Consider the following 23943-nt stretch of genomic DNA (forward strand, 5'->3'; position numbering starts at 1 on the left):
CAAAAATTAGACTTTTATTTGGAAATGCCTAAAAAACCCCATCCCTGTTGTGCTCCCTCCCCACCCTGTCACCCCCCCACAGGTTTTTGTTTACTAAGACATCGTTTCAGTGGATGAAAAGCCATCCCCTGCCAGATGAATTCCCACCAAGGAGGGATGTCTCTCCTGCTGATTTCCAGTCCTGGTAGAGAACTTGCAAACTTTGGCCTCTTAAAACCCGGGCAGAGCAACCTCCACTTCTTCTTTTGCAAGTCAACTGCTTAAAAAAAAAGGGGGGACAAAAATCCCAGGGAAGGAGATGTGGAGAGCCAGGGGCTAAATGGCAAAATCCTCATGGTCCTGGGGGCTGAAGGCGGCTGCCCTCAGCATGTCCAAGGAGTTGACGAGGATCAGGGTGCCCGTGAGATGCTTCCAACGTTTGGTGATGGGGTTCTTCATCTTGTCCAGCCCCGTGTGCAGCTCCTGGATGACATCCCGGTAGCTGTCCCCCATCTGGCTGCTCCAGGTGAGCAGGAAGTCGTAGGCTGGCTTCCACATGGCCTGGAGGGATGGGGAAGCAGAGCAGGGTGGGTGGTCAGCAAGCAAAGCCCATCCCTCATCACACCCCACCATCCCAGGACAAGCACGTCCCTGAAAAAACACCCAAATCCCTTGGATCCCCCAAAGGTGCTCTGGAGGTACCTCCAGAGAAACGTGGAATTGTTTGCGCTGGAAAAGACCTTTAAGATCAGCAAGTCCAACGGGGCACTGTGGTCTCATTCCAGAACAAAGGTCCTTTCTGCTGTATCTGACATGGTCCTGTGGAGGATCTGCCCTAGAGCTGGAGGCACCAGGGTGCTGAGGAGCTCGTGCTTGTGCAGAACTGGGCCTAAGTGTCTTGTCCAGCTGGGAATTAAGCCTGAGATTAGCTCAGCTGGTGCTAATAATGCCAAGGTTGTGGGGTCAATCCCTGGATGGGGCCCTTCACAGAAGAGCTGGACTTGAAGCTCCTTGTGGGTCCCTTTCAACTGGGAGTATGAACCTGGTGGACCTGGAAGTGGTGGGTCAGAAATTGGAGCTGATGATCCTAAAGACCTTCTCCAGCTGACGTGATCCTCAGATCTGCCATCCAAGGGGATCCCTGCAGACCAGGACCCACCTCGGTGTCCACCGTGCCCGTCCTGTCCCGGTGCGGGGCCTCGTAGGCGTCCAGCTGCTGCCTGGAGACCTTGGCCAGCTTCTCAGCCAGCTCCCGCCAGCGCTGGGCCACCTCCACGGCCGTGGTCAGCAGCACAAAGTCCTGGATGAGCCTCACCACCAGCCCCTGGCAGTCCATCTTCAGCAGGGCCTGCGGGGGAGCCGCAAGAGGGTCAAGGCCGGGGACTGTGCAGGGAAGTCCCTCCGGACCCATCCCAAAAATCCTCCCACCCCCCTTCCAGCGACAGCTGGTGCAATTAGGCCACCAGGCTGGGCAGCAGAGTAATCCCATTAAGTGGACAAAGCACCCAACCCCTCTTTGACAACATCCCCAGCCTCGTTTTCCAGGCAACCCCCCCCCCCCCCGAGATGTTCAGGCACCGCCATAAGCAGTTTAAAGCATCCCAGGAGCTGAGGAGAACAGATGCTTTTAATCAAGATAATTAATCCAGCAGGGATTAATCCAGCTCCATCCTTCAGACCAGTGGGTAAGGGGCAGCCAGAACATTTTGGGATGGGAGCTGGACATCAGCCTTGTGGGGTGAGACCCAGGTGAAGACCCAAACACTGCGGGACCATCGCTCAGCTTGGGATGTTCTTCCTCTTCTCTGCCTCCTCCTCCTCCTCCTGCAAATGGCTTTGAAGTGGGGAAGAGGAACTGCAGCAGTCCTGGCTTTCCAGGTAGGAATAACTTAGCCAGGAAAAGAAAAGGATGGAGTAGGGTCAGCTCCTGTCTTAAGGCATCAAATCACATTAAAATGCACTCAGAGTGGGATGAAGGGCAGAAGGGGAAAGCCACAGTGTAGCCCTGGAAAGGAAGGGTTTAATGGCAATTAGCAGTGCCAGAGGATGGGATCTGACTGCCAGGATCATCATCCCACTCCCCAGGGCTCCCTCAGCCTCTGCCACAGCCCCTGGACCAACACAGCCCCAGTGGCAACCCCAGGCCTTGGGCAAATCCCACCTTGAACCTCAAGTGACTCCTACAGGAAGCCATGTCTATGTCTATTTTATATTATAAAACCATGGGAATCAAGCAAACAGACCCCAGACTATCCCTGGGGGGACAGTTTGCTGGGTACCCTCATCCACACATCCAGATCCAGAGCTGTGGCACCACTGGACTCGGGCTGGTGGCTCCAGGATGGGGGAACGCCAAGAGGTCCCTCACTCCAGTAAAGGCAAAGCACCAACTGAGGGATGCAGGGAACAGCCCCCCAAGGGATGCTGAGCACCCAAGGAATCAAGGAACAGCACTGGGAACATCACCCACACCTCCCCAGCAGCACAGGGAAGGCTATTCCAGAAACTGTGGATGTGGGGGTTCGCCACAGGGCCAGAATCCACCTGCCTCCCACCACAGTGGGTCTTGACATCTCCTCCCAACACGGGGGTCTGGCAAACCCCACCTGGTTGGGCTCTGGGGCAAGGAAGGGTTAAATCCTCCCCCAGGCAGTTTCACAGGGTCAGCTGGGGGAAGATGGGAACACCTGAAACCACTCCAGCAATTTGCAAAGCAAATGCACCCTTGATTTTCCCCTTCTCCGTCCCCAGCTCAAAGCTGAGCTGGATTCTCAGCACAGCTGCTCCTCCAAAGTGCTGACACTGGTTTCCTGCAGGAGCAAGTGAAGCAATAAACCCCCTGGTTAAACAAGCCAGGAAAATCCTTTGAAAAGAACATTCATTTTGCTTTTCAAAAGACGTTAAGAAGCATTTAGATCCCACACCTGTGCCATAGCCCAGCTCCTCTCCTACCTTACCACACCGCCCATGGATCCACCAGGGGCAGGATCCTGATGGTCCCAAGGAAGGGGCAGATTTAGCATCCTCCAGCCTGCCTTCAGAGGTGGCTTGATGCCATGCCAACTCCAGCAGCAGCTGGTATTTTGGGAAGCAGGTTCCACGAGCTGCTCTCAGGTCTTGCTCAAGGCCAAGCAGGTCAGAGGCAGCAGGAGAGGCCGCCTGGAGCGGGTTAAGAAGGATAGAGCTGGAGGACATGGATTCTCCTGCTCCTTCTGCTGCTCCAGAAACAAATCCAACAAAAACATGGGCAGGGACACCTTCCACCAGCCCAGGTTCCTCCAAGCCCCATCCAACCTGGCCTTGGACACTTCCAGGAATCCAGGGGCAGCCACAGCTTCTCTGGGCAATCTGTGCCAGGGCCTCCCCACCCTCCCAGGGAGAAATTCCTTCCCAATATCTAAAGCCAAAAGAGCTCCCTGTGGTTGCACTGATGGGACCCTCTCCAAGCAAACAAAACAGCAGCAAGGACAGCACCTAATCAAGAACTGTGATTAATTTCTCAAAGGAACAACTTTGGAAGAGATGGATCACGACTCTGAAACCTCCCGATGGCCAAAGCCCCACCCCCTTCCCGAGCTTTGTCCTGGCAGCTCAACACCCAGATTCCATGGGATGGGGACACCACCAAAGCCAGGTGGGAATGGGTGCAAGGAGGACACCAAGGTCGGAGCCAGAGGGGGAATATTAGTGGGAACAGCAGCACACTGGGATGAGCTCAACAGACTTAATCCTCCAGCAGGCACTTCTGGGATTACACTGCAAGTTTTTCCGTCTTCCTTTTGGGATTACACTGCAGTCTTTTCCATCCACCTCCCTCACCCTGGACAAGCCTCCAGGGGTAGCTGGGCCCATCCACCCCATGCCCGGGTGTGACCTGGGCTGTGCCTTCCCAGATATTTATTCCCCTTGGAGGATCTGGCTCCACCAGCCCAGCAGCAAAGAGGGTGTTTGATATTCCAACACAGGTTCAAAGCAGGAGCACCTCAACTTCAAAGGCATCCAGAGGAGGCTGAATTCACAGCCCAGCTTTGAAATGCACAATCCCATTTCCTAACGAAGGAAAGCAGCAGCTGCAGGAAAACAGCTCCCACCTGGGACCTCCACAAACACAGGGAAAGGCCCCGTGTCCCCAGGAGCTCCTGAGCCAGGGTGAGAGGACGCTCCTGTCTCCATTGTCTGCTCCAGGATACAGGGGAGGTTTTGACCCAAGCAAGTCGGCTCTGCTCCCCCAAATAACCCTTGTTTAGGGATTAAACACCTCTTCTGCTCCCATTTTTGGCTGTCAGCACCTCCAAAATCACGTCACGCACTTAAAATACCTCACTACACACTCTCAGTCTTAAATACTCATTTTTTTTACCTAATACAGTCATGCACTGGCTCCATGGGGCAATTCCCTTGGGTGTGATGCCCAGCTGGGTCTCAGTGTGCTGAAGGCATCCCTTCTGACATGACACCAAGTGCCATCAGCCACATTCCCAGGTGGCTTGGAGGTCTCATCAGTGCAACCACGGGCGGCTTTTTTGGGTTTAAATATTGGGAAGGAATCATTCCCTGGGAGGGTGGGGAGGCCCTGGCACAGGTTGCCCACAGAAGCTGCCCCACCCCTGGAAGTGTCCAAGGCCAGGTTGGAGCAACCTGGGCTAGTGGGAGGTGTCCCTGCCCAAGGCAGGGGGTGGCACTGGATGGGCTTTAAGATCCCTCCCAACCCAACCCATTCTGGGATTCCATGATTGCTTCGGGATGGAGGAGCAAGAGGGGCCCAACACCAGCCACCCTGGGAGTGGCAGCACAAGGTCCAAGGCCTGAACACTCTGATCTGCAGGACTTTAGGGATTTGTGGAGCCCCCCAGCAGCTCTTTGGGGTCTGCACACACCAGGGACTTCTGGCAGAAGAAAGGCAGCACAAGACACCTGCAGTCAGAGCAAACAAAACCACAGGAGGGAGAAGAATCCCAACCTCTTCTCCTGCACAACCTGCACAAAGCAGCCTGGAGAAGAACAAGCTCACAGTTTCCACAGCTCTGTGCTGGGGGCATTCCCAGAAGACCTGTGTTTTTCCCAACAGCCTGTTGGGAAGGATGATGACTGAGAGTCTCCATAGAAACCCTGTATTGAAAAGCTGGAGAGGGGAACTCCTGTGTCCCAGGACAGGTAACCCCACTGTAGCCATGGCCAGGTACCAGTGGCAACAAAATCTTGCCAAATCCATGCCCAGGTGCTGGTTTTTAGCCAAACCATCCGTGCTCTTCCTGCAGGGAGGAGGGAGGGCGAGGTTTCCCTTTCTGCTGTGGTGATTCCCCTCTGAGCAACGTTCCCCCGAGTTACCTTCACACTCTGCTGCTACTGCTCCATTAGAAAAACAGTCATTAAAGGAGATTACTTATTAACTAGTCATCCTGACCAGGCTTTTCCATGCTTGGCTGCTGGTGCAGTAGCTCTGCCACTGGAGTTTTGTGTCCTGAACTCAGAAAAACCTGCTTGGGACTTCTTCCCTCACAGTCCTTTTGAGGGGAGACAACCAACTTGAAGATGACATGGCCAGTTTGGAGCTTAATGCAACCAGTTCTTGCCAGAGAGCAAGAGTCCATTTGTTGCAGATAAAATCAGATTTAAACACAATAAAATACATTACTGCTCCGCTGTCAGCCCTCAAAACATCATTATTTGCTTCTTCCAACAGGCTCAATCTAATTTCTCCCTAAGCCAAGGAGGATTTGAAGGCAGCAAAGGGTTTGGAAGCAGCATCATGTTCCATGAAGAAGGGAGCTCATCCTTTATCAACAGGCTCAGCCTCCCAGAGAACAGGATTAGCCTCAAACAAGGGGAATAAAACCTGCCCTGGGACTCTGCACTCCAGGCATCCCTGTGGGAGCAGGATGTTTTCCTCTCCCTGAGTCAGCAGCTCCCTGAGTATCCAAAGAGCTTTATCTTGCCCTTTGTCTCCCCACCGAGGTCTGGCATGGATTCTCCAGGACCTACACGCTGTCTGGGATCCCTGAAAACAATGGGAGGAGATAAAAGAAACACCTCTGGGTTTGCAAAGGGGTAAAGCAAACGGCACAAAGCTCTTGGAAGCATCTGGCAAGAGCAGCCCAGATTCCATCCCATCATTCACCGAGGTTAAGGATTAAAGGAACAAACCCTCCCTTGGAGGGACCAGGGACACCAAGGCTCCCACGGTGGGAGTTTTCCAATCCTGGATGGTCCCAGAAGGAGATATAACCATGTGATGGCCAGAACAACCCTGCAACAGAAGCAGAGTTGGTGGCATGTCCTGCAAGCTGGAGGTCAAAGCTCAAACGTGCCCCCCACAGGGCCACAGAGCGCTACAGGCACAGGGAACTCTCCGGATGGTACTTCCCTAAGTAACAACAGGTTAACACCTTATCCCTCCTACTCAATCCTCAAATATCCCCCTTCTTACTAAAGGGAGTTTGGGAAGTGAACTCCCTTCATTCAGCTCCTGTCCCACTCATCATTTCATTTTGTTCCTTAATCCACTTGACATTTTAAAGCCCGCGGGTCTCCATAACTCCGTTATTCCGTTTCCGTGGGAGAGCCTGGAAGAGGAGAGAGCTGCAAATCTCCACCGGACATTTCTCCCTCTGTTTTCTTTGGCTCACTTCCCACGAAATGCTAGAGACAATCCCGAAGATGATATTTCCTAAGAGGCTCCCTAATGGCATCCTGGAAATACTTGCAGGCAGCACTTTCCCAAATTCCTTTCAGGGCAAGAAGCAAGTTGTGCATTTCCAACTGCAAATGCCATCCACAGCTGGATATAAAACATTCTGGCTCAGAGGTGCCCTTGGCTAAGCTGCCACTCAAAAAAAAGACTCTCCATCCCTGGAAGTGTCCAAGGCCAGGTTGGACAGGGCTTGGAGCAACCTGGGATAGTGGAAGATGTCCCTGCCCATGGCAGGGGGTGGCACTGGATGATCTTTAAGGTCCCTCCTGATCCAAGCCACTCTATGACAACGAGGGTGAGGTGGGGGGCCCTAAAGGTGCAGGCTGTGGGGACAGTGAGCAGAGCATCCTTGGAGACACCTCTCCCAAAAAACCAGGGTGATTTGGGGGTTCCAAAAGGCACAGGCTGTGGGGATGGTGAGTGGGGCATCCTCCAACCCTGACACCTCTCCCATGAAAACCCTCATCCCTGAAAGTGTTCAAGGCCAGGCTGGACAGGGCTTGGAGCAACCTGGGCTAGTGGGAGGTGTCCTTGCCCATGGCAGGGGGTGGGACCAGATGAGCTTTAAGGTCCCTTTCAACCTGAGCCACCCTGGGATTCTGGAATTCCAAGTACCGACGGCATTTCACTCAGCACGTCCCTCATTATTTCTATGATCCCCCCAAGGCAAGAGCCCACCAGCGGGCTGAACTTCCACCCAGCTGTGCCAAGCAGTCTGCAGAAGACCTTAGAGCCTGGTCTTCAAGGTCTCTTCAAGAGATTGGTCTCTATCTTAATTCAGTCTGAATCAAGACTCCTTCCCCTCCCGCTCGCCTGAATCCCTCTGCACAGCAGGGAACGAACACCCCTCACCACGCCTTGGACTCACCGTCATCAGCTCCTTCTGGAAAGATTTCCTCTCCTTGTTCTCTGTGCTGTTGCAGTCTTCCTTCAGCTTCTCCAGGACGGAGGCCACCCTCTCGGGCTCACTGTCCAACTCAGCCCGGCAGAAGAACGTGAGTGGCAAGTTGGAGTAGCCCAGGGCGTCGGCGAAGGACCTCCAGCTGCTGAGGTTCTCCATCAGCAGAGTCCTCACCGAGGCATAGATGTAGGTCAGGAACTTGCAGGGCCTCAGGATCTGCTCCAGCAACAGGCTGGTGGTGAGATCTGGCCCAGAGAAGTAGCTGGGCTTGACCTTCCCGACCACCAGCACGTTTTTGGTGTGCACGAGGCCAATTTTGCCCTGGTAGTAGCCAATGTACCACTCCTTGGTCCACAGCTGGCCTTTCAACCTGATCTTCTCCTCACTGAGGAGGGCTATGACATCTCCTTTCTTGTACTCCAGCAAATAGTGGTTCTTGCTCTGCCTCACCACCGTCTTCAGCAGCTTGCCGTACTTGAGGCTCAGCACCGGCCGGTCCTGAAAAACCGGATACTTGGCGGTGGCAGCCAGCGGTGACAGGATGATCTTCCCAACCTCATTCTTCTTGAGGAACCGCCTCTGCCCTGTCGGCTTGATGGCACTTTTCGGAGGCGGCTGCGGCGTCTGGACGCAGAATTGGGTCAAAATGGCATCCTGGTCATCCTTGACCTGTATCCTCAGCGTGAAGTCCGAGAGCTCGTTGGGGTCGTGGGAGGCGATGGGGAAGATGAGGCGGCTCACCTTGCCCAGCTTCATCTGGAAACCCCGGACGACCTTGGCTTGTTCGCTGGCCTTCACCTCGTAGTTGGTCATGTTGGAGAACATGCAGAGCTTGAGGTCCTGAGGCCGGGACAGGGCAAACTGGTGCTTCCCCCAGAGCTGGAGGGCGACGGGGGCCGGACTGTGGGATTGCCTGGTGACCTCGTTCACCAGGAGGGTCTTGGGGGCACACTCGTGCCCGAACATGGCCACCACAGTTTTGAAGGAAGGGTGGATGTGTTTGGGGCCATAGACACCCACCGTGATCTTCTTGCTGATGTAATCCCAGACGGTGGAAGGGTACAGGATGTTCTGCCCTTGGGCCACGGCCGCGATGTACATGCAAGGCTCCAGGTTCTCCAGCTGCACCTGGATCGTGTCCCCGTAGGAATAGCTCAACTGCAGGGGTGTGTACGGCCCCTCCTTCATGTCGCTCCGCAGGCACTGCAGCCCCACCAAACTCTTGCTCGTGATGTCGTTCTTGACCTCCGCCGACACCTTCATCTCCAGGATGATGAAGGTTTTCACCTCCATGTTGCTGAGTTTGATCTGCAGGACGGGGCTGATGGTGCTGCACTTGTCGCTGTTGAGCTCCAGCGGCGGATCCAGCATGGCCTTCATGGAGATCTGCTGCGTCTCCCCGGGGCACACGTGGCCCTCGGGCACGTGGATGCTGATGTTGGTGTCTGGCAGCTGAACGGCCCCACCAGAGCTGTCCAGCTTGCACACGATGTTGGTCTCCACCGGCTGCGTCTGACCCCAGCCAGGATTCTGACCGAGCAAATCCAAGTCGTGGCAAGACCGAGCCAGCTTCCTGTGGTTCAGCCACGCTGTCCTAAAGTCCTCCCGGCTCTGGAACTGCTCGGGGGTGGGAGACTTCAAACCACTGAAGAAACCTGACGATGCCGGAGCGTCTGACTTGGCCTGGAGAACAGACAGTTCAGACAAGCTGTAGGAGCGTTTGCTTCTGAAGAAGGGGTTGTCCCTTCTCACAGGCTGGTCCAGATCCAGCCTGTTTGTGGATGGAAACTCATCAAAAATGTTCCCCAGGCTGCTGTTGGCAGCAGAACTGGAGACAGTTGATGCAGGAGCCCCCGTGTCGAAGAGCAGCAAGTCAACGGCGACGCTGGAGTCGGACTCTCTGTCCGAGCCGGGCACCGCGTGCACATTCCCATTCAGGAATGGGTTTGTCTGGACTCCGTTCAGGAAGGGGTTGTTATTGTGGGTTTTCACAGAGTTTCTCTTCACATCAGTCCACTCCCCAAGCAGGTCCAACTCCTTGGCCCCCTCGTCAGGGCTCTCCAGCAGGTTGTCGATCATGCCGCTGTCCGTCAGGGAGGAGTGGCGGTAGTTCACGGGCTGCACGTAGGAGGAGGGGATGTAGCCCATCTCCGTGGTGTTGTGGGCGTACCACCACTCGCCCCCCGACGTGTCCAGGACATAAAGGTGGTCCCCCTTGGAGAACTTCAACGTGGTGAAATTGGTCGGACAGTAATCCTTGATTGCTACGACTTCCTTCGCGTTCCCGAAGGACGTGGGGTTGTCAACCAGCAAGGCACTGGGAGAAGGCACTGCCAAGGCAAGGAGAGAACAGCACTGTGAGGAATCCACAGGGGAGTCACCGCTGACTTGCCACCATTTCTCTCAGGTCACCCACCCGTGCTCCTTTAAGCGGTTACGGTGGTTTTAGAATCACAGAATCACTAAGGTTGGAAAAGCTTCAACACTGAGTCCAACCCTGAACCCAGCACTGCCCGTTCCACCACTAAACTATGTGCCCAAGTGCCATATCTATGTGGGTTTTGAACACTTCCACTCCACTAATTCCCTGGGCAATCTCCCAAGCCTGAAGATATTTTTTCCCTGTAAATTTTTCCCAGAAAACTCCGCTATTTCTGGTACATTCACGTCTCCCTTCCCAAAGGGTTCATGTAAACCCAAGAGAACTTTCAGGACAGCCTAAAAGCCCTCTTGCTTTGCTGTAACCCCTCTCCTGCACATGTGAAACATGTTTCAGTGTAAAAACCAACTAAAGGCACATCATATTCCTAGTTTTTCATGTCGCACCAGCCAAAAAACCCAGCATCTCGCTCCTTTTGAACAGCAGCTGCATTTCAAAGCTCCTCAACAAAAATCAACTCCATTGGTAGCTTTAGATTAGGTATTAGGAATTCTTCACCACGAGGGTGGGGAGGGGCTGGGATGAAATTCCCAGAGAAGCTGTGGCTGCCTCATCCCTGGAAGTGTCCAAGGCCAGGTTGGATGGGGCTTGGAGCAACCTGGGCTAGTGGAAGGTGTCCCTGCCCGTGGCAGGGGGTGGGATGGGATGAGCTGTAAGGTCCCTTCCAACACAAACCATTCCATGATTCTAAAGAAGGTCCCACAGTTTGAACCCTCCCACAATGCTGTCGTGGTCCTGGCAGCATCTCCAGCAACCCAGCAGGAAGTTGTTTTCCCAGGGGATCCCAATTCCATCCAGGCTGGGGCGAGCCTACAGTGTCACCCTATTTCTTGGCTTTGCTCTCACTTTTAGGACCTGTTTCTGTACAAAACACTCAAACAAGCTGCAGATGGTGTTACAACAGTGATTAAATGTGTGTTAGACAGAAAACACTGAGAGCTGGATTTTCCCCAACACAGAGCTGCAAGAGAACTGGGACAGCACCTTCAACACCTTGAGAGCTCTCTGGAGGGAAAAGGGGATTTAAAAAGCACAGAAAGCCCCTAAAATCCTGGAGATGAAGGAATGGGAGTTCAGGCTGCACTTCCCTGCATCCTGCCCCTGGCTGGCAGCGCTTCTGGGACATGGAGGTAACAAGGCAAGGGAAGATACAGCTGAACAAAGAAAAGTCTTCAAATACAGGCTAGAGATGAAAAATTAAGAGCAGCAGAGCGTGGACACATCCTGACCAACTCCTCAGTACCTCCACCAGCAGGCAGGCAAAATCATGAGGGCATTTATCCAGTGTAACACTAGATATAAAGTCTATATTGGAATTATTTTGCCAGCCTGGTAGGTTGGAAGCCACTGTTAACTCAGTCACCTGCAGGACGGGGCATTTTTGGTGTCCCCATCCCTTCGGATCAGCCACGTGGCTGTGTTCCCACGTCCCTGCAGCTGGGGGGTTAACAGGGATGTGCTGAAAGCAGCAAAGCCCTCAGAGAACATGAGTAATTCCTATTTTTGCTCTAAAAACAATCCAATTTGCAGCCGAGCGTTTGATGTTCGGCCCCTCCACGTGCGTGTTTATTTTTAAAGGCCCTCGGTGCGCGACAACTTCCACCTGGAGTTATTCCTTTGGGCTGGGCTCGTGCCAGGGGAACAGCAATTCCCCCCCTCACCACCTTTTATGCTGGGTAAGGCAGATACAGCAGAGAAAAAGCAGTCAAAGAGGGGAAAAAAACGGAGTATTCAAGCAACCAGCTCCGGGGAAGGGGAACAACAAGGGAACAACAAGGCCCCGTAACCACCCTGGTGGTGTCACCAACCCCCCCGAGCTCCGGGGAAAGGGAACACCGAGGCCTTGCTGGTGTCACCAACCCCTCCTGGACACCAGGGTGAGGGGGAACAAGGAGGGGGCCCCTCCCCACCCACCTTTGACGTCGCCCAGGCTGGTTTCGGTGAAGGCCTCGCCGAGGTCGATGAGGGTCCCCTCGGACTTGCACCGCGGGAGACCCCCCGAGTTGGCCGCCCGGATCCTCTGCGCCGCCATCTCCGGCCCCACCAGGCTCTAGGTGGCCATGGCCTCTCCAGGGACCCCCCTGTCACCTCAGGGAACCAGCCTGGGGGAGAGAGACAAACCCCGGCACGTTAGAAAGGCTCCGGGTGCCACCGCGGCGACGACGACCCAGGAACACATCGCTGCGTTCTCCTTAAAACATCACGGAATACAACCTGGATGCTCCACAGCACTGCCTAAAAACCACCAAGGGCTTTGTGTAGCAAGGACAGCCTGGTCTTGCAGGATGCTGCTGCTGGAAACAACCACGTCAAAAGAGCTTTTTAGGGATATGTTGCTTCCAGGATTGTAAATTGGTCCTTCTCCCTGTTTCCCAAGACCTTCCAGGGCACTTGCACATCGCTGTAATACATAATTATAAAGCCACCAGGCACCGGGTGCTGTGGGAGCCCAGAGCAGTGGAGGACCCACAGGACTGGGATTTTTGCCTGTTTAAATGGGTCACCACTCTCTCCCACTGCAGCACTGGGATTTCCTGGGATGGGGATTGGCTCTTCTCGCTTGCTCCCTGCATCCCTCCCTCCCCAGCCAGGGACCAGGCAGAGAAACACCCCTTCTTGCACTGACCACCCCGCTTCACTTGAGGAAAAATAAAAACACAGAGGTTTTTTCCTCCTTTTTTCCTTGCAAAAACACTTCCAGAATCCCTGCAGAAGAGCAGAGAGGAAAACCCCCCACTTCCCACAGGACACGCCGACATTCCGACCACCAACGTTGTGGCTGATGCAAGCGCGGGTAAGACCTTCCCTGACATCATCCCTGTCCTCTGGAACTTGGAGAGGGGCCAGGTGGATCAGGACAATCAGAGAATGCTGGAGCCTCTCTGCCAGCTGAAGGCAAGGCTGGAGCACAGCCTGAGCTGTGTGTTGCTCCTCCAGGGATCTGGCATCATCCCGGTAATTCTGGCACCCAACATCCCTCCATCCTGCTCCCTCAAACTCCAGCCTGGTTGCAAAGCACCAACAGCTCTTAAAAACAGAGTTAGAATTAAAGTTATATCCAAATCCCTGCTTTATGAGGGGATTTTCACCCTCTCTTAACACTATTTTTCCTTTCTCGCCTTCCCATGCAATTTTTGCCTTTCCTCCCTTGAAAATTACACCAACCAGAAAACAACCCCCAACCCCAAATTCTTTAGGTGGGAATAGGCAGCCCCCGAAGGATTCAGTGCCCTTTTCTGGAATGCAGCAAGAGGAAATCTGCAGGGGAGAGCCTGAGCAGGAGATACTTTCTGGTTTGAAATGCTTCCCAAGCCATCCCCAGGGCTGGTATGCCGGGAATGTGGGAGCTGGAAGGGATGCACCAGGCTCCAGCCAGAAAAGGGAAGGGAGAACTGGTGTGCAAACGTTTGCCCTTTGAGGAGAGCCTTGTTTGGGGGCCTGCTGGGAGCAAGGCAAGGGGAGAGGGTTTGGCAGGCAATAAATCCAGAGAAACCAGGCTTTGAGTCAAGACTGAGCTCAGCAGAGCTGGGCCAGGTAAGACAAAGGAATAACCAGTGGGAAGCAAGGAAGGGAGGAAAGATGCTCTCCTTGGCTGGCACAGTTTGCCATCCACCCAGGATATGTTTCTGTGCTGTCCAGCATCAAATTAATGTTATATTGATTATTTTATATTAGTTTTATATTTACATTCATTTTTATTTATGCTAAGTTTATATTATACAATGAATAAATTTTTATATTGAATTTTATATTAATTATTGCAGCCACAGTACTGACAACTCTCACCATCGTATCCCCAAGTCTGGCATTTTCAGGGATGTTCCCTCTCTCTCTATTTATATAACTTCATGCTGAAGACCTCTGACAGATGTGGAGAAACAGCTGGAAAACCCCCCTCTACATCCAATCCTGAAGCCTCAAAAGGCAACAGGAATCTACATAAAAATGAGGGATGATGGAAAGGCATTTCCTCTCCCAAGAGCAGCATCCTGGATGTACTGGATGAAGTGATGCTCACACATAAAGGGATGAGGGTGCCTAAAGGGATGGGGCCCCCCATGGTTGGACTTGGGCTGGGAGCTCTGTTCTGGAGCTGGGGATGGCCCCAAAATGCTTCTGAATGCAGAGGTAGGACAGAAATCCAGGAGACTTTCAAATCCAGAGAATTAAAGGGGATAGTGGGGAGCAGGGTGAGGGGAAACAAGGCTGGAGGAGGCAAGATTTGTTTAGAAATCACTGAGACAATGGGCTGCAAACTCCCCTGAAAGCACTTTAAATTTAGCCTGGGATTAAATATAGCCCAGGAAAAACCCAGCCCCACATGTTTACCCCAAGCCATAAACAGTATCCAAAAGGAACGGTGGCGGGAAGGAAATCAGGGAGCGATCAGAGCAAGGACAGCGGCGGCATCTCCTCAGGCAGCACCAAAAACCTGCTCCTCACACCACTTTTCCCTCCCACAGGGGGAGAGGGAATGCTCCAGGGTAAAATCCAAGCCTTCCAGCCAGGAGGGCCTGCTGTGTGCTCCCCACATCCCAACAAACCCAGCAGGCAGCAGCTGCCTGGAGCAGGGCTCCACCGTGGGGACATGACTCTGTCCAACATCCTAACCAGGCTTTGCTGAGGCTTGGGGAAAGCTTTAGGGGAGCCCTGAGGGGCATGTTCCCATGGGGGCTGGCTGGCACCCCGGGAATCCTCACCAGTTTCCTGGGATGGATGGTGCTGCTTTGGGATTTAACTTTGTATGAGGTGCAGCTGTGAGTGAGGTTTCTGGGATGGGACAGATCTGGCCGTGCTTCATCCAGTCCAGCTCCTGACCCTGCACAGGACCATCCTCAACAATCCCACCCTGTCCCTGAGGGTGTTGTCCAAACATTCCTTGAGCTCTGGCAGCCTTGGGGCCGTGACCAAACCCTGGGGAGCCTGTTCAGTGCCCAACCACCCTCTGGGGGAAGAACCTTTCCCTGAGATCCAACCTGACCCTGCCCTGGCACAGCTCCAGCCATTCCCTGCGATTCCACCAGGTATGGAGCACCAGCAGGTTTGGGCAGGTGTGGGGCTGGTGATGGTGAAGCATCTATTATAATGAATCCAAAAGGTGTTTTTTCTACAGCACTCGAACACATGGAATTCATCTTCCCAGGAGCAGCATTTCCCGGTGTGAACTGGCATGGAAAAGGTTAAAAAGAACTTCTGCAAACTGTCTGGTACAACTTACCCCAGAAAAACGACCACGGGCTTTCCCTTCCTGGCCCCACAGACCTCAGGGAGACCCCCTGGCACAGGGAGAGCCTCGGGCAATGTTCCCTGCTCCATCCAGCTGGTCCTGATGGGATTATGGCACAGACCCACCTCTGCCTGGACAAGGGGCTATAAATCAAGGACGTAACATGGCCATGCTGAGCAGGGCTGGCAGGGAAAAGCAATCCCAGGAAAAATACCCTTAATGGAAGCATTGAAACTCCACGTCCTCGAGCAAAGAAATGCCATAAAACAACAGGAACACCCAAAAGTGCAAACCCCGGCTCAGCTGCTGGCCAAGGGAAGGTCCTCTCCAAGAGGCACTGACCAAAGGTCAGAGAGGATCCCTCTGGAAGCCTCAGTGATGGAAAACTCCTGAGTGCCAAGAATTTGGGCTGATAAGGCCGGGGAGGGCTGACAGGGCTGGGTGGTACCAAGCACAGGCAGGGCTGCAGATGGAGCCAGGCCAGGGCAGCACAGAGACCTGCCACCAGCAAAGCACTGATGCACATCCCTGCCCATCCCACACTTCCCAGCTCTCCCTGGAGCTGCAGGGTGCATCCCACCATGGCACACACACGAATCCACGGGAAGCACCAGGAACAGGAGCCACCACAACACAGGACTGGTGAGCTCTGCCATGACCACTGTCCTGCACCCCTGTTCTCCCTGGGAAATTCATCCAAAAGCCCCTCAAGCCCTAAGCCTGTGGGACCAGCTCAGGAGAAATGTCCCACCCCACCCCTGGCCACAAACTGAAAGGTGGGAAGTGAAGAAAGAGCTCCCAATCAATCACTCCTTATCCTCTTCCCACTCCAGGGCCAAGATCAACTTCAGTCACTTGTTGCTCATGGCTTTTAAATTTGCTTTTTCTTTCTCCAAAGACAAGTTCCTGTGGCCCTCCCACAAACATAGAAGTGTTTTTGGAGGTTTCTTTTCAAAACAGGCCGTTTCTCTTGGATATGAGCAAATTTAAATTCTTGGGAGCTAAAAATCCATCTGACGGAGCCACAGCATGACCCATGCAGAGCACGTTCATCCCACACAAGGAATTCACTGAACTCGTTGCTTTTATCTCACAAAACCTCCAGTAACTCAAAGCATCGTGGAAACAGATGCAGAAAAGACTCCTCCAAGCCCAGGGGACACCCCAGCCCTGAAGGAGCTGCTCAGGGAGTTGTGCCTGGCAGCACCAACACACCGCAACGTGCAAAGGCCTTCAAGAGAACCTCAGAAGAAAGGGCCAAAAGGGGCCAAAATGTCTGCATTTTAGCAACCAGTATAATTCAGGAAGTTGGGTTTGCTCTGCAGATTCTTCACCCTCGAGAGCTTCCTCCTGGCTGTGACCCAGCACAGCCCTGGCCGTGGGGCTGGCAGTGCTCAACGTGCAGGAAATGATGCCACCAGCTCGGGTCTGCCTCCTTCTACCACACTGACACCAACAGATCTTCCAGAACACGTGACAAACACAACACCCTCCGAACTGGGAACGCCCCCAGGGACCCAGCCAGGTCCTCTGCAGCCTCCTGCAAGACTGGGATGGCTTCTGAAGCTGCAGGTGGCCTCGTGCCACTTGTTGTGGTCAGGAACACCTTGCAGCTCATCTCCTTGGGATCCTGCTCTGCTCCAGAAGCCTCGTTGCTGGAGATGGGTGAGGAGGGGCTGGTTGCTGTTGGTTTTTTCCCCCTAGAAGCCTGTCCCAAGCCTTCTGCCAGCAACGCCTCACATCCCAGTGATTCCCGACCTCATCGCCTTTCCCTTATCTCCTCCTCCTGCTCCAGAGCTTGTGTTTGCAAAGCCAAGGCTTTCATCTTTGAAAGAAAAACCCACCCAAGCCATGTGAAGATAAACCACCCCTTAAGACAACACCGAACACGAGCTCTTTGTACCAGAGGGAACACGGCGGTGTGAACCCATGCACGTCCCGGCACACGCCTCTTTAGTCCCTTTTCCAGCCAACAAGAAGGGATTTGTGGGAACACCAGGACCTCCCAGCCCTCCTGCAGCGCTCTCAGGGCTCTGCTTTGGACCCCGTTCCCACCACTGGACCTCATTCCCACCATCCCTGCTCAGGCATCGCAGCGGAGCCCGGCCCGTTCCAGGCTGTCCCCTCCCCTCCTGGCCGAGCCCTATGGAAAAATCCTGCCCTCCAGCTTAAGCTCAGCTCAGCTCCTGAGCCTGGCTCCTGCTGGCAGGCGAGTTCAAGCCATGCACGGCAGGTTTGATGGAGGAGAGGGAGAAGGGAGGGGAAAAAAAAAGTCATTATGGCCCTGGTGTCCGTCACAGCCTTCCTGGTGGGAATGTCACCCCTGTGAGCAGAGCAGGAAGGATGGGAAAGTTTCCTTTTATAGCAAGGACTTTTGGAGCACGAGTCCTGCTGGACATCCATCACCAGGGAGACTCAAATATAGGCCAGCCTTAGGGGTGGGAGGGGAAGAGAGGGCTTTCCCTGCAGGATCTCCAAGCACCCCCTGGATTTGGTCACCCGTGTCCCACACAGTCAGCCCCAAGAAACCACCACAGAGGACAGCAGGACTGGGGCAGGAGGGAGCTCAGGTGTTCCACCAAGACTTATCTACCTCCAACTGTCGTCAGTCAGGAGGACCATTTTAGGGAAAAAACAAGGAATTTTGTCCCCAACTTGTTGCCTGAGCAAGTCCACGGACACGGAGCAGCCAGCACGGATTCCACTGCTGAGGAACGAAACCTCTCTGGGTTATCCAAGCTCACTCGAGAGATGAGCTGGTGCAAAAGCTGAGCCTGGGTTTAATGTTCTGACACACCTTCCTGATCAGTCCAGCACTGATCTGCTGCTGCATTACATGACACCAACAATGCTGAGAGGAGCCAAAACCCACCCCAAGCCTAAAAGAGGCAGAAACCAATCCAGTCAGCACATTGCAAGGAATTTCCTCAACACAGCAGGGGTTTTAAGCTCCTTCTTGGTAAACATTTCCCCCCCCAGACACCTGGGTTTAAGCAGCTTAACCCTTTTCTGGAGTTGATGGTGTGACAGGAAAACAAGATGGGGGGTTAAACTCAACTGGGGAGTGGTGGCCCCACGGGATGCTCCAGGTTGGACACAATCCCTGGTCCACAAACCATGCTGGAAAGAGGGAGCAGATGCCTGGAGAGCAAAGCAATGCCAGGTGATGATGCCATTTGGGATGCCTGCAGCAAGAAGGGGTTGTGAGGGCAGATCACAGAATCATGGAATGGTTTGGGTTGGAAGGGACCTCAAAGCTCATCCAGTCCATCCATGGGCAGGGACACCTTCCACTAGCCCAGGTTGCTCCAAGCCCTGTCCAACCTGGCCTTGGACACTTCCAGGGATGAGGCAGCCACAGCTTCTCTGGGCAACCTGTGCCAGGGCCTCCTCACCCTCCTAGGGAAGGATTTCTTCTTAACAGCTAATCTAAACCAACTCAAACAGGCATCTGGTGCAGTCCAGAGGCTGGACTGGGACTTGCTGTCTTTGGACTTGATCTCACCTGCAAATCCAGCCAGCTGCAGACCCGTCCCAGAAAGTGTTCCTGCTTCAAGTCAGAGCATGCTTTGAACATCAGACTCATCACACTGACACAAAAAGACCACGTGGCTCATTTCAGGTGGTTTTGGCAGCACAAGTCCTCACCTTAATTTAGATTAGAGCTTTTCCACAGGTGGGAGTGAGCTTTCCAGGTGCAGAGACCTACCTCTGCCAGCCAGGAGGGTGTCTGAGAGAACCCAAAACAGGCCCCTGTTTAGACAACACAAGAGCAAACACCACGCCTGCTTGGTTAATTAATTACCCCTGAAATTAAAGCCCATCAAACTGCACAGAGGCTTCGTGCAACCTGCAAATTAACTCCAGGGGAACCCAACCCGGGGCTGAGGGAGGCCAGGGAGCATCCAAGCAGCGGCTCCAAGCATTTTCCACAACATCAACAAGGCCAGGAAGGGCAAGAACCCAAAACACCACCCCCCACCCCCATCTGCCGGCACTTCAGGGGTTGTTGTTTCGGCACCTCAGGGGTCTGTCCTTTCGGTCTGGCCAGGTTAAAAGCTGATTCATCCCATCACGGGCTCAGGTGGCTGATAAGAAACCAATTTCATCATTTTAAGCCCCAAATGTTTATTGAAAGGGTTTATCTGCAAACAAAGCCGCACTTTGAACTGTAGCTTTACACCAGCTCAAAAACACAGCGAGGGCCAGGTCTGGATTAACGTGGTGTGAAAGGAGAGTCTGAGCCTTCCTCTGCAGCCTCCACAGGGGCCATGGCAAAGACAAGCTGCTTCTCGGGGCCAGGACATAACCCTGAGCAAAAAGCTCAGCATTTTGGGGGGGAAAAAAAAGCCCCTTTTTTAGCAAGATGCTTGGGCATAGAAATAGTAATTCATGTAAATCTGGCAGAATCTCAGCTTTGCTGTAAATTGCTCTCGTTGCTGGATGAAGTGGGGTTGAACCTCAGACATGTTTTTTTTGCAGCCTTAGTCACCAGGGAAAATTAAAACAAGACCTGAAAGTCATCTTAAAGTCATGGCAGGTTGTTTCCCTGCTTAAGGCAGAGCTTTATGGGTTGAGGGGAGTCATTTCTAGACCTTTCTGCACTGTAAGCACAAAATGCCCTTCCACGTGTGCACAAGAGCATCCCCTAAAAACCAGGCAGCCACAGGACACCACAGAGGGAATATTTCCAAAGGGCAAGTTCTTTCCTCTCTGCTGTCCCCAAAAAGTCAGGCAAGGCTGGAAGGAGACAGACCTGCTCTGGCTTCTCCTGCCCAAGACACAACAAGCAGAGGAACCTCAGAGCCTCCTGAGAGCCACGTGCCCCAGTCATTCCTGCTGGGATTTCATGGAATCACAGAAATGGCCTGGGTTGGAAGGGACCTTAAAGCCCATCTCATTCCAACCCCCTGCCATGGGCAGGGACACCTTCCATGGGACCAGGTCGCTCAATACCCAAAACATGGACCTACAAGCAGCAGGCTCTTGGCCAGAGGAGACAATTCCAGGTCCAACCAATATTCCAGGGCACCATCCATGGCACCTTCACCCACCTGCCTGGACAACACCTCCTTTTCTCAGCATCTTTAATGGCAACATCAACATCCCAGTTTTTTTTCCCCTGCAGGATCAAGCTCTTCCAGATCTCTCTGCTGGTCACATCCAGAAGTGCAGCAGATGTTGGTGCCAGTGATGGGACAGCTCTGCAAGGAGAAGCAGCTGGAGGAAGATCTGGATCTCCAGGGAATGGGAGATGTTTTACAAGGGCATGGAGTGGTGGGACAAGGGGGAATGGCTTCCTGGTGCCAGAGCGGGGGGTTAGATGGGATATTGGGAAGGAATTCTTAACTGGGAGGGTGGGGAGGCCCTGGAATGGAATTTCCAGAGAAGCTGTGGCTGCCCCATCCCTGGAAGTGTCCAGGACCAGGTTGGACAGGGCTTGGAGCAACCTGGGATAGGGGAAGGTGTCCCTGCCCATGGCACTGGGTGGAATGAGATGGGGTTTGGGGTCCTTTTCAACCCAAACCATTCCATGATTCTAAGCAGGAGGCAGGAAGAGCTTTGCAGGAGCCGAGGGATGTTCTCCAGCACAACCAGCTGATTCCCACATGGAGCCTGCAGGACTCTGCAGGGTCAGGCTGGAATTAGACACGCTCTTGATGAGGAAAGAAACCCTAAATATCAAACCAATGCAGATGGACCTTTCTTCTTTTTTTTTTTAATTAAAACTTGCTTGAAGTGCCACATAAAAGCAGTGAAGTCCCAGGCACAGCTGACGCACTAGGACGGGTTTATATTTAGGAGAACAACTTAATTACTCCATCAATAGGAAAGAAATGGCAACTTTTTTTTGGCAGAGCCCAGAAGGAGAAAAGAAACCTAAAAGAGGACAGCCACCACCACCCGTTATTCCTAAGGGCAACATCCACTGGAATCTGAGCCTCCAAAAAAATCCACTTTTACAGAGAATTCAGCTTTTTTTTTTTCCATGCCTGATCCCAGGAAACAACATTAAAGTCTCTCAGCCAAAACACATGACGTGCATCACAAGACAGCTGGCATCATTATTATTTTTAAATACCACCAGCTTCGTTTTTAACAGGACAACTGGAAATGTGTTGTTGCTGAGGCGTAAAACAAATAGAGGGAGGTGATAAAAAAGCCATTCCCGAGTTTTGCAGGCTGGAGATTTAAAGAGAGATAAAGCAGAGCTCCCCCCCAAGAAAATACAGTCCCTTAAAATCTGCTGTTTCTCCTGCCACATTATTCACTTGGGAGCTTTTAGTTCCGAAGTCGGAGCGGTGCTCAGCCGGATTTCCGATGGCTTGCTGGGCCTCATCCCAAATTTCTCTGGCATTACTCACATTTTTTTGTGCAGGAAGAGGGATGAGGATTTTCCAGTGAAAGGCAAAAGGGAGGCAGAAGCGTTTGCAGCACATGGAATGTGTCATTTCTCCCGGACAGGCTCAGACCGCTGCATCCCAATGATTCCCACATATCCCATCCACTGAAGGAGAAGGAAATCAGGATAATGCTTGGAATTCTGCACTGTTTGGGACCTGAGGATGAGCTGGGACCTCCCTGGCAGGATTGCCCTGGCAATGGATGCTGAGCCCACAGGAAGTGCCCAGCATCACCTTCCCTGCCGGCTTTCCCGCTGGGAATTACCCTCCACCCCCTTCCACAAGCTCAATTACCTTAAAGCAGCCTGAAACCAGGAACTAATTCTTAAGGGACTAAAAGGACTGCCCTTTCCTAAGGGAAAAACACCTCCCTTTCCCCCTCCAAGCCAGGGAACCGTTGGATGCAGCACCGGCATCACGGCTCTCCAGTCACATCCCTTAAAGAGGCTAAAGAGCCAAGATTCCCATTCCACTTGTCCTGCCTGACTGCAGGGTGATCTGGACACAGGGATTTATTTCCCTCCCCACCACAAAAGCACTTTTGAAGTGGTTTTAAAGCCTATTTTTGGAGACATGAGCACCACAACTGCAGAGATCACGATTCAAGCCTCCGATGGAGCAACACAGATGCTCCGGGCCCCAGTTTCCCAAACCCTCCAGGGCATGGATCCCTCCCCATTACCTAAAGGATGCATCTCCACCTGGGGATTCCCATCACAGCCAGGCAGCAGGAAAATCAGCTTCCCTCGGGATGTCTGCAAGGCCAGGGTTTAAAAGAGGTCGATACACAGAGATCAAGCCAGGATGGAATGGTCCCCAATGCAGAGAGAGGGTTAAAGACTCACCCTTCCCAAATCCCTGCTCCAGGGCCCTGCATTCCTCTGCTCAAACTGCCTGCAGGGCTTTTTTTTTTGCTCACTCTTTCCATGCCTGGTCATGTCCTGCATCCTGGATTTGGGGAATGTTTTACAGCTCCTGTGAATAGGCAGAGCAGGAGCTGGAGAGGCACCAGCAGCTCTGGCACCTCAGGGATGTCCCATGGTGGGGCAAGGGGCACAATCATGGAATGGTTTGGAAGGACCTTAAAGACCTAAAGAGCTCTTTCCACCCCCCTGCCATGGGCAGGACACCTTCCACTATCCCAGGTTGCTCCAAGCCCCATCCAACCTGGCCTTGGACACTTCCAGGGATGGGGTAGCCACAGCTTCTCTGGAAAACCTGTGCCAGGGCCTCCCCACCCTCCCAGGGAAGGGTTTCTTCCCAATATCCAGCCTAACCCTTCCCTCTGCCAGTGTAAAAGTCATTCCCCCTTGTCCTACCACTCCATGCCCTTGTAAAACACCTCCCTTTGCAGGTCCAAGAGCAGGGATCCTCTGGAGGCCAGACCATCCCCTGGGGCCTGGGCTGAGTGATGTGTCCTGCCCGGCCCTGGTCCCTGGGGTGGAGCTGCGACCTCGTTCCACGGGCTCCTGTCAGGCGCTGCCAGACCCAGATGGGCCGTCTGGCTAATTGAGTTAATTAAAGCATTTTTCAGCAGTGATTAACTTTCAGGAGCACTGCTCCAGCTCTCTCTGGGGAGCAGGGGCCACAGAGCAGTAGGAGAGCCGGGAAAAATGACTTGGAAGCACTTCCCGATTTCTCAGCAGCGTTTGCTGACTCAGAGCAACTCGCAGTGAAAAAAATCCCCAAACCCCAGAACTTCGTCTGTTTTACAGGCTGAGCAGGAGAGAATGTGTGTGGAGAAGACCCAGGCAGTGGATGGATGCGTGGGAGGAGACCCACCAGGCTGATGCCCCAATCCCAGAGCATCCTTCCCAGGCAGAAGTGATGAGCTCCAAGAGTCCAGCCCAGCACCCTTGGGATGATAAGCTGGTCAAGGCCAGCGCTGGCTCTGTTCTGCTGACGAGGTAATTGCCCTCTCCCAGGGACAGTAAACACTTTGTGTCCAGAGATAACTATGGAAAACACTTCCAAAGACCCAGAAAAAGGCTTGTTTTGCGGCCTCGCTCCCCAACAAAGACGTTGGCTGTTGGAAAGGAGATGCATCCCAGGAAGCTGGTATCAAAAAAAAAAGGAACAAACCACCCCAAAAATAACCCACCCTGTCACTGGAGACTGTCTTCTTCCCCTTTCCAAAAAAAAAACTCTACTTGTTCTTCTCTGCCCAGTCAAGCACGAGACAAATCCCTGCAGAGGTTCCACTCGTGTGGAGGCTGCTCCAATAAACCTGCAGCCAGCAGCATCCACAGGTATGGAGAGGCCAAGAAAAACTTTGGGAGGCACCCCCCATCTCCTCCTTCT

At 53.3% G+C, this 23943-nt stretch overlaps 1 protein-coding gene across 4 annotated transcripts in view; it reads right to left on the bottom strand.

Moving 5' to 3' along the window:
- The window catches only part of SH3BP4 (SH3 domain binding protein 4), a 32530-nt gene continuing 8587 nt past the window's right edge, over positions 1 to 23943 (bottom strand). Inside the window, exons 1-5 of one of the 4 annotated variants that reach the window (XM_027703192.1) lie at positions 23425 to 23907; positions 11926 to 12113; positions 7539 to 9901; positions 1139 to 1327; positions 1 to 540 (exon numbers count right to left, since the gene is read on the bottom strand). In XM_027703192.1, coding sequence (XP_027558993.1) covers positions 316 to 540; positions 1139 to 1327; positions 7539 to 9901; positions 11926 to 12043 — 2895 coding nt within the window. In that variant the 5' untranslated portion in view covers positions 12044 to 12113; positions 23425 to 23907 and the 3' untranslated portion in view covers positions 1 to 315. Of the gene's footprint in view, positions 541 to 1138; positions 1328 to 7538; positions 9902 to 11925; positions 12114 to 18886; positions 18907 to 20292; positions 20454 to 23424; positions 23908 to 23943 lie in introns of those variants that run through there. The other 3 variants (XM_027703193.1, XM_027703191.1, XM_027703190.1) reach the window with 3 other exon arrangements.

The sequence above is a fragment of the Neopelma chrysocephalum genome, unplaced genomic scaffold (genome assembly GCF_003984885.1).
Source record: "Neopelma chrysocephalum unplaced genomic scaffold, ASM398488v2 Primary Assembly neopelma1_210, whole genome shotgun sequence".
NCBI lineage: Eukaryota > Metazoa > Chordata > Aves > Passeriformes > Pipridae > Neopelma > Neopelma chrysocephalum.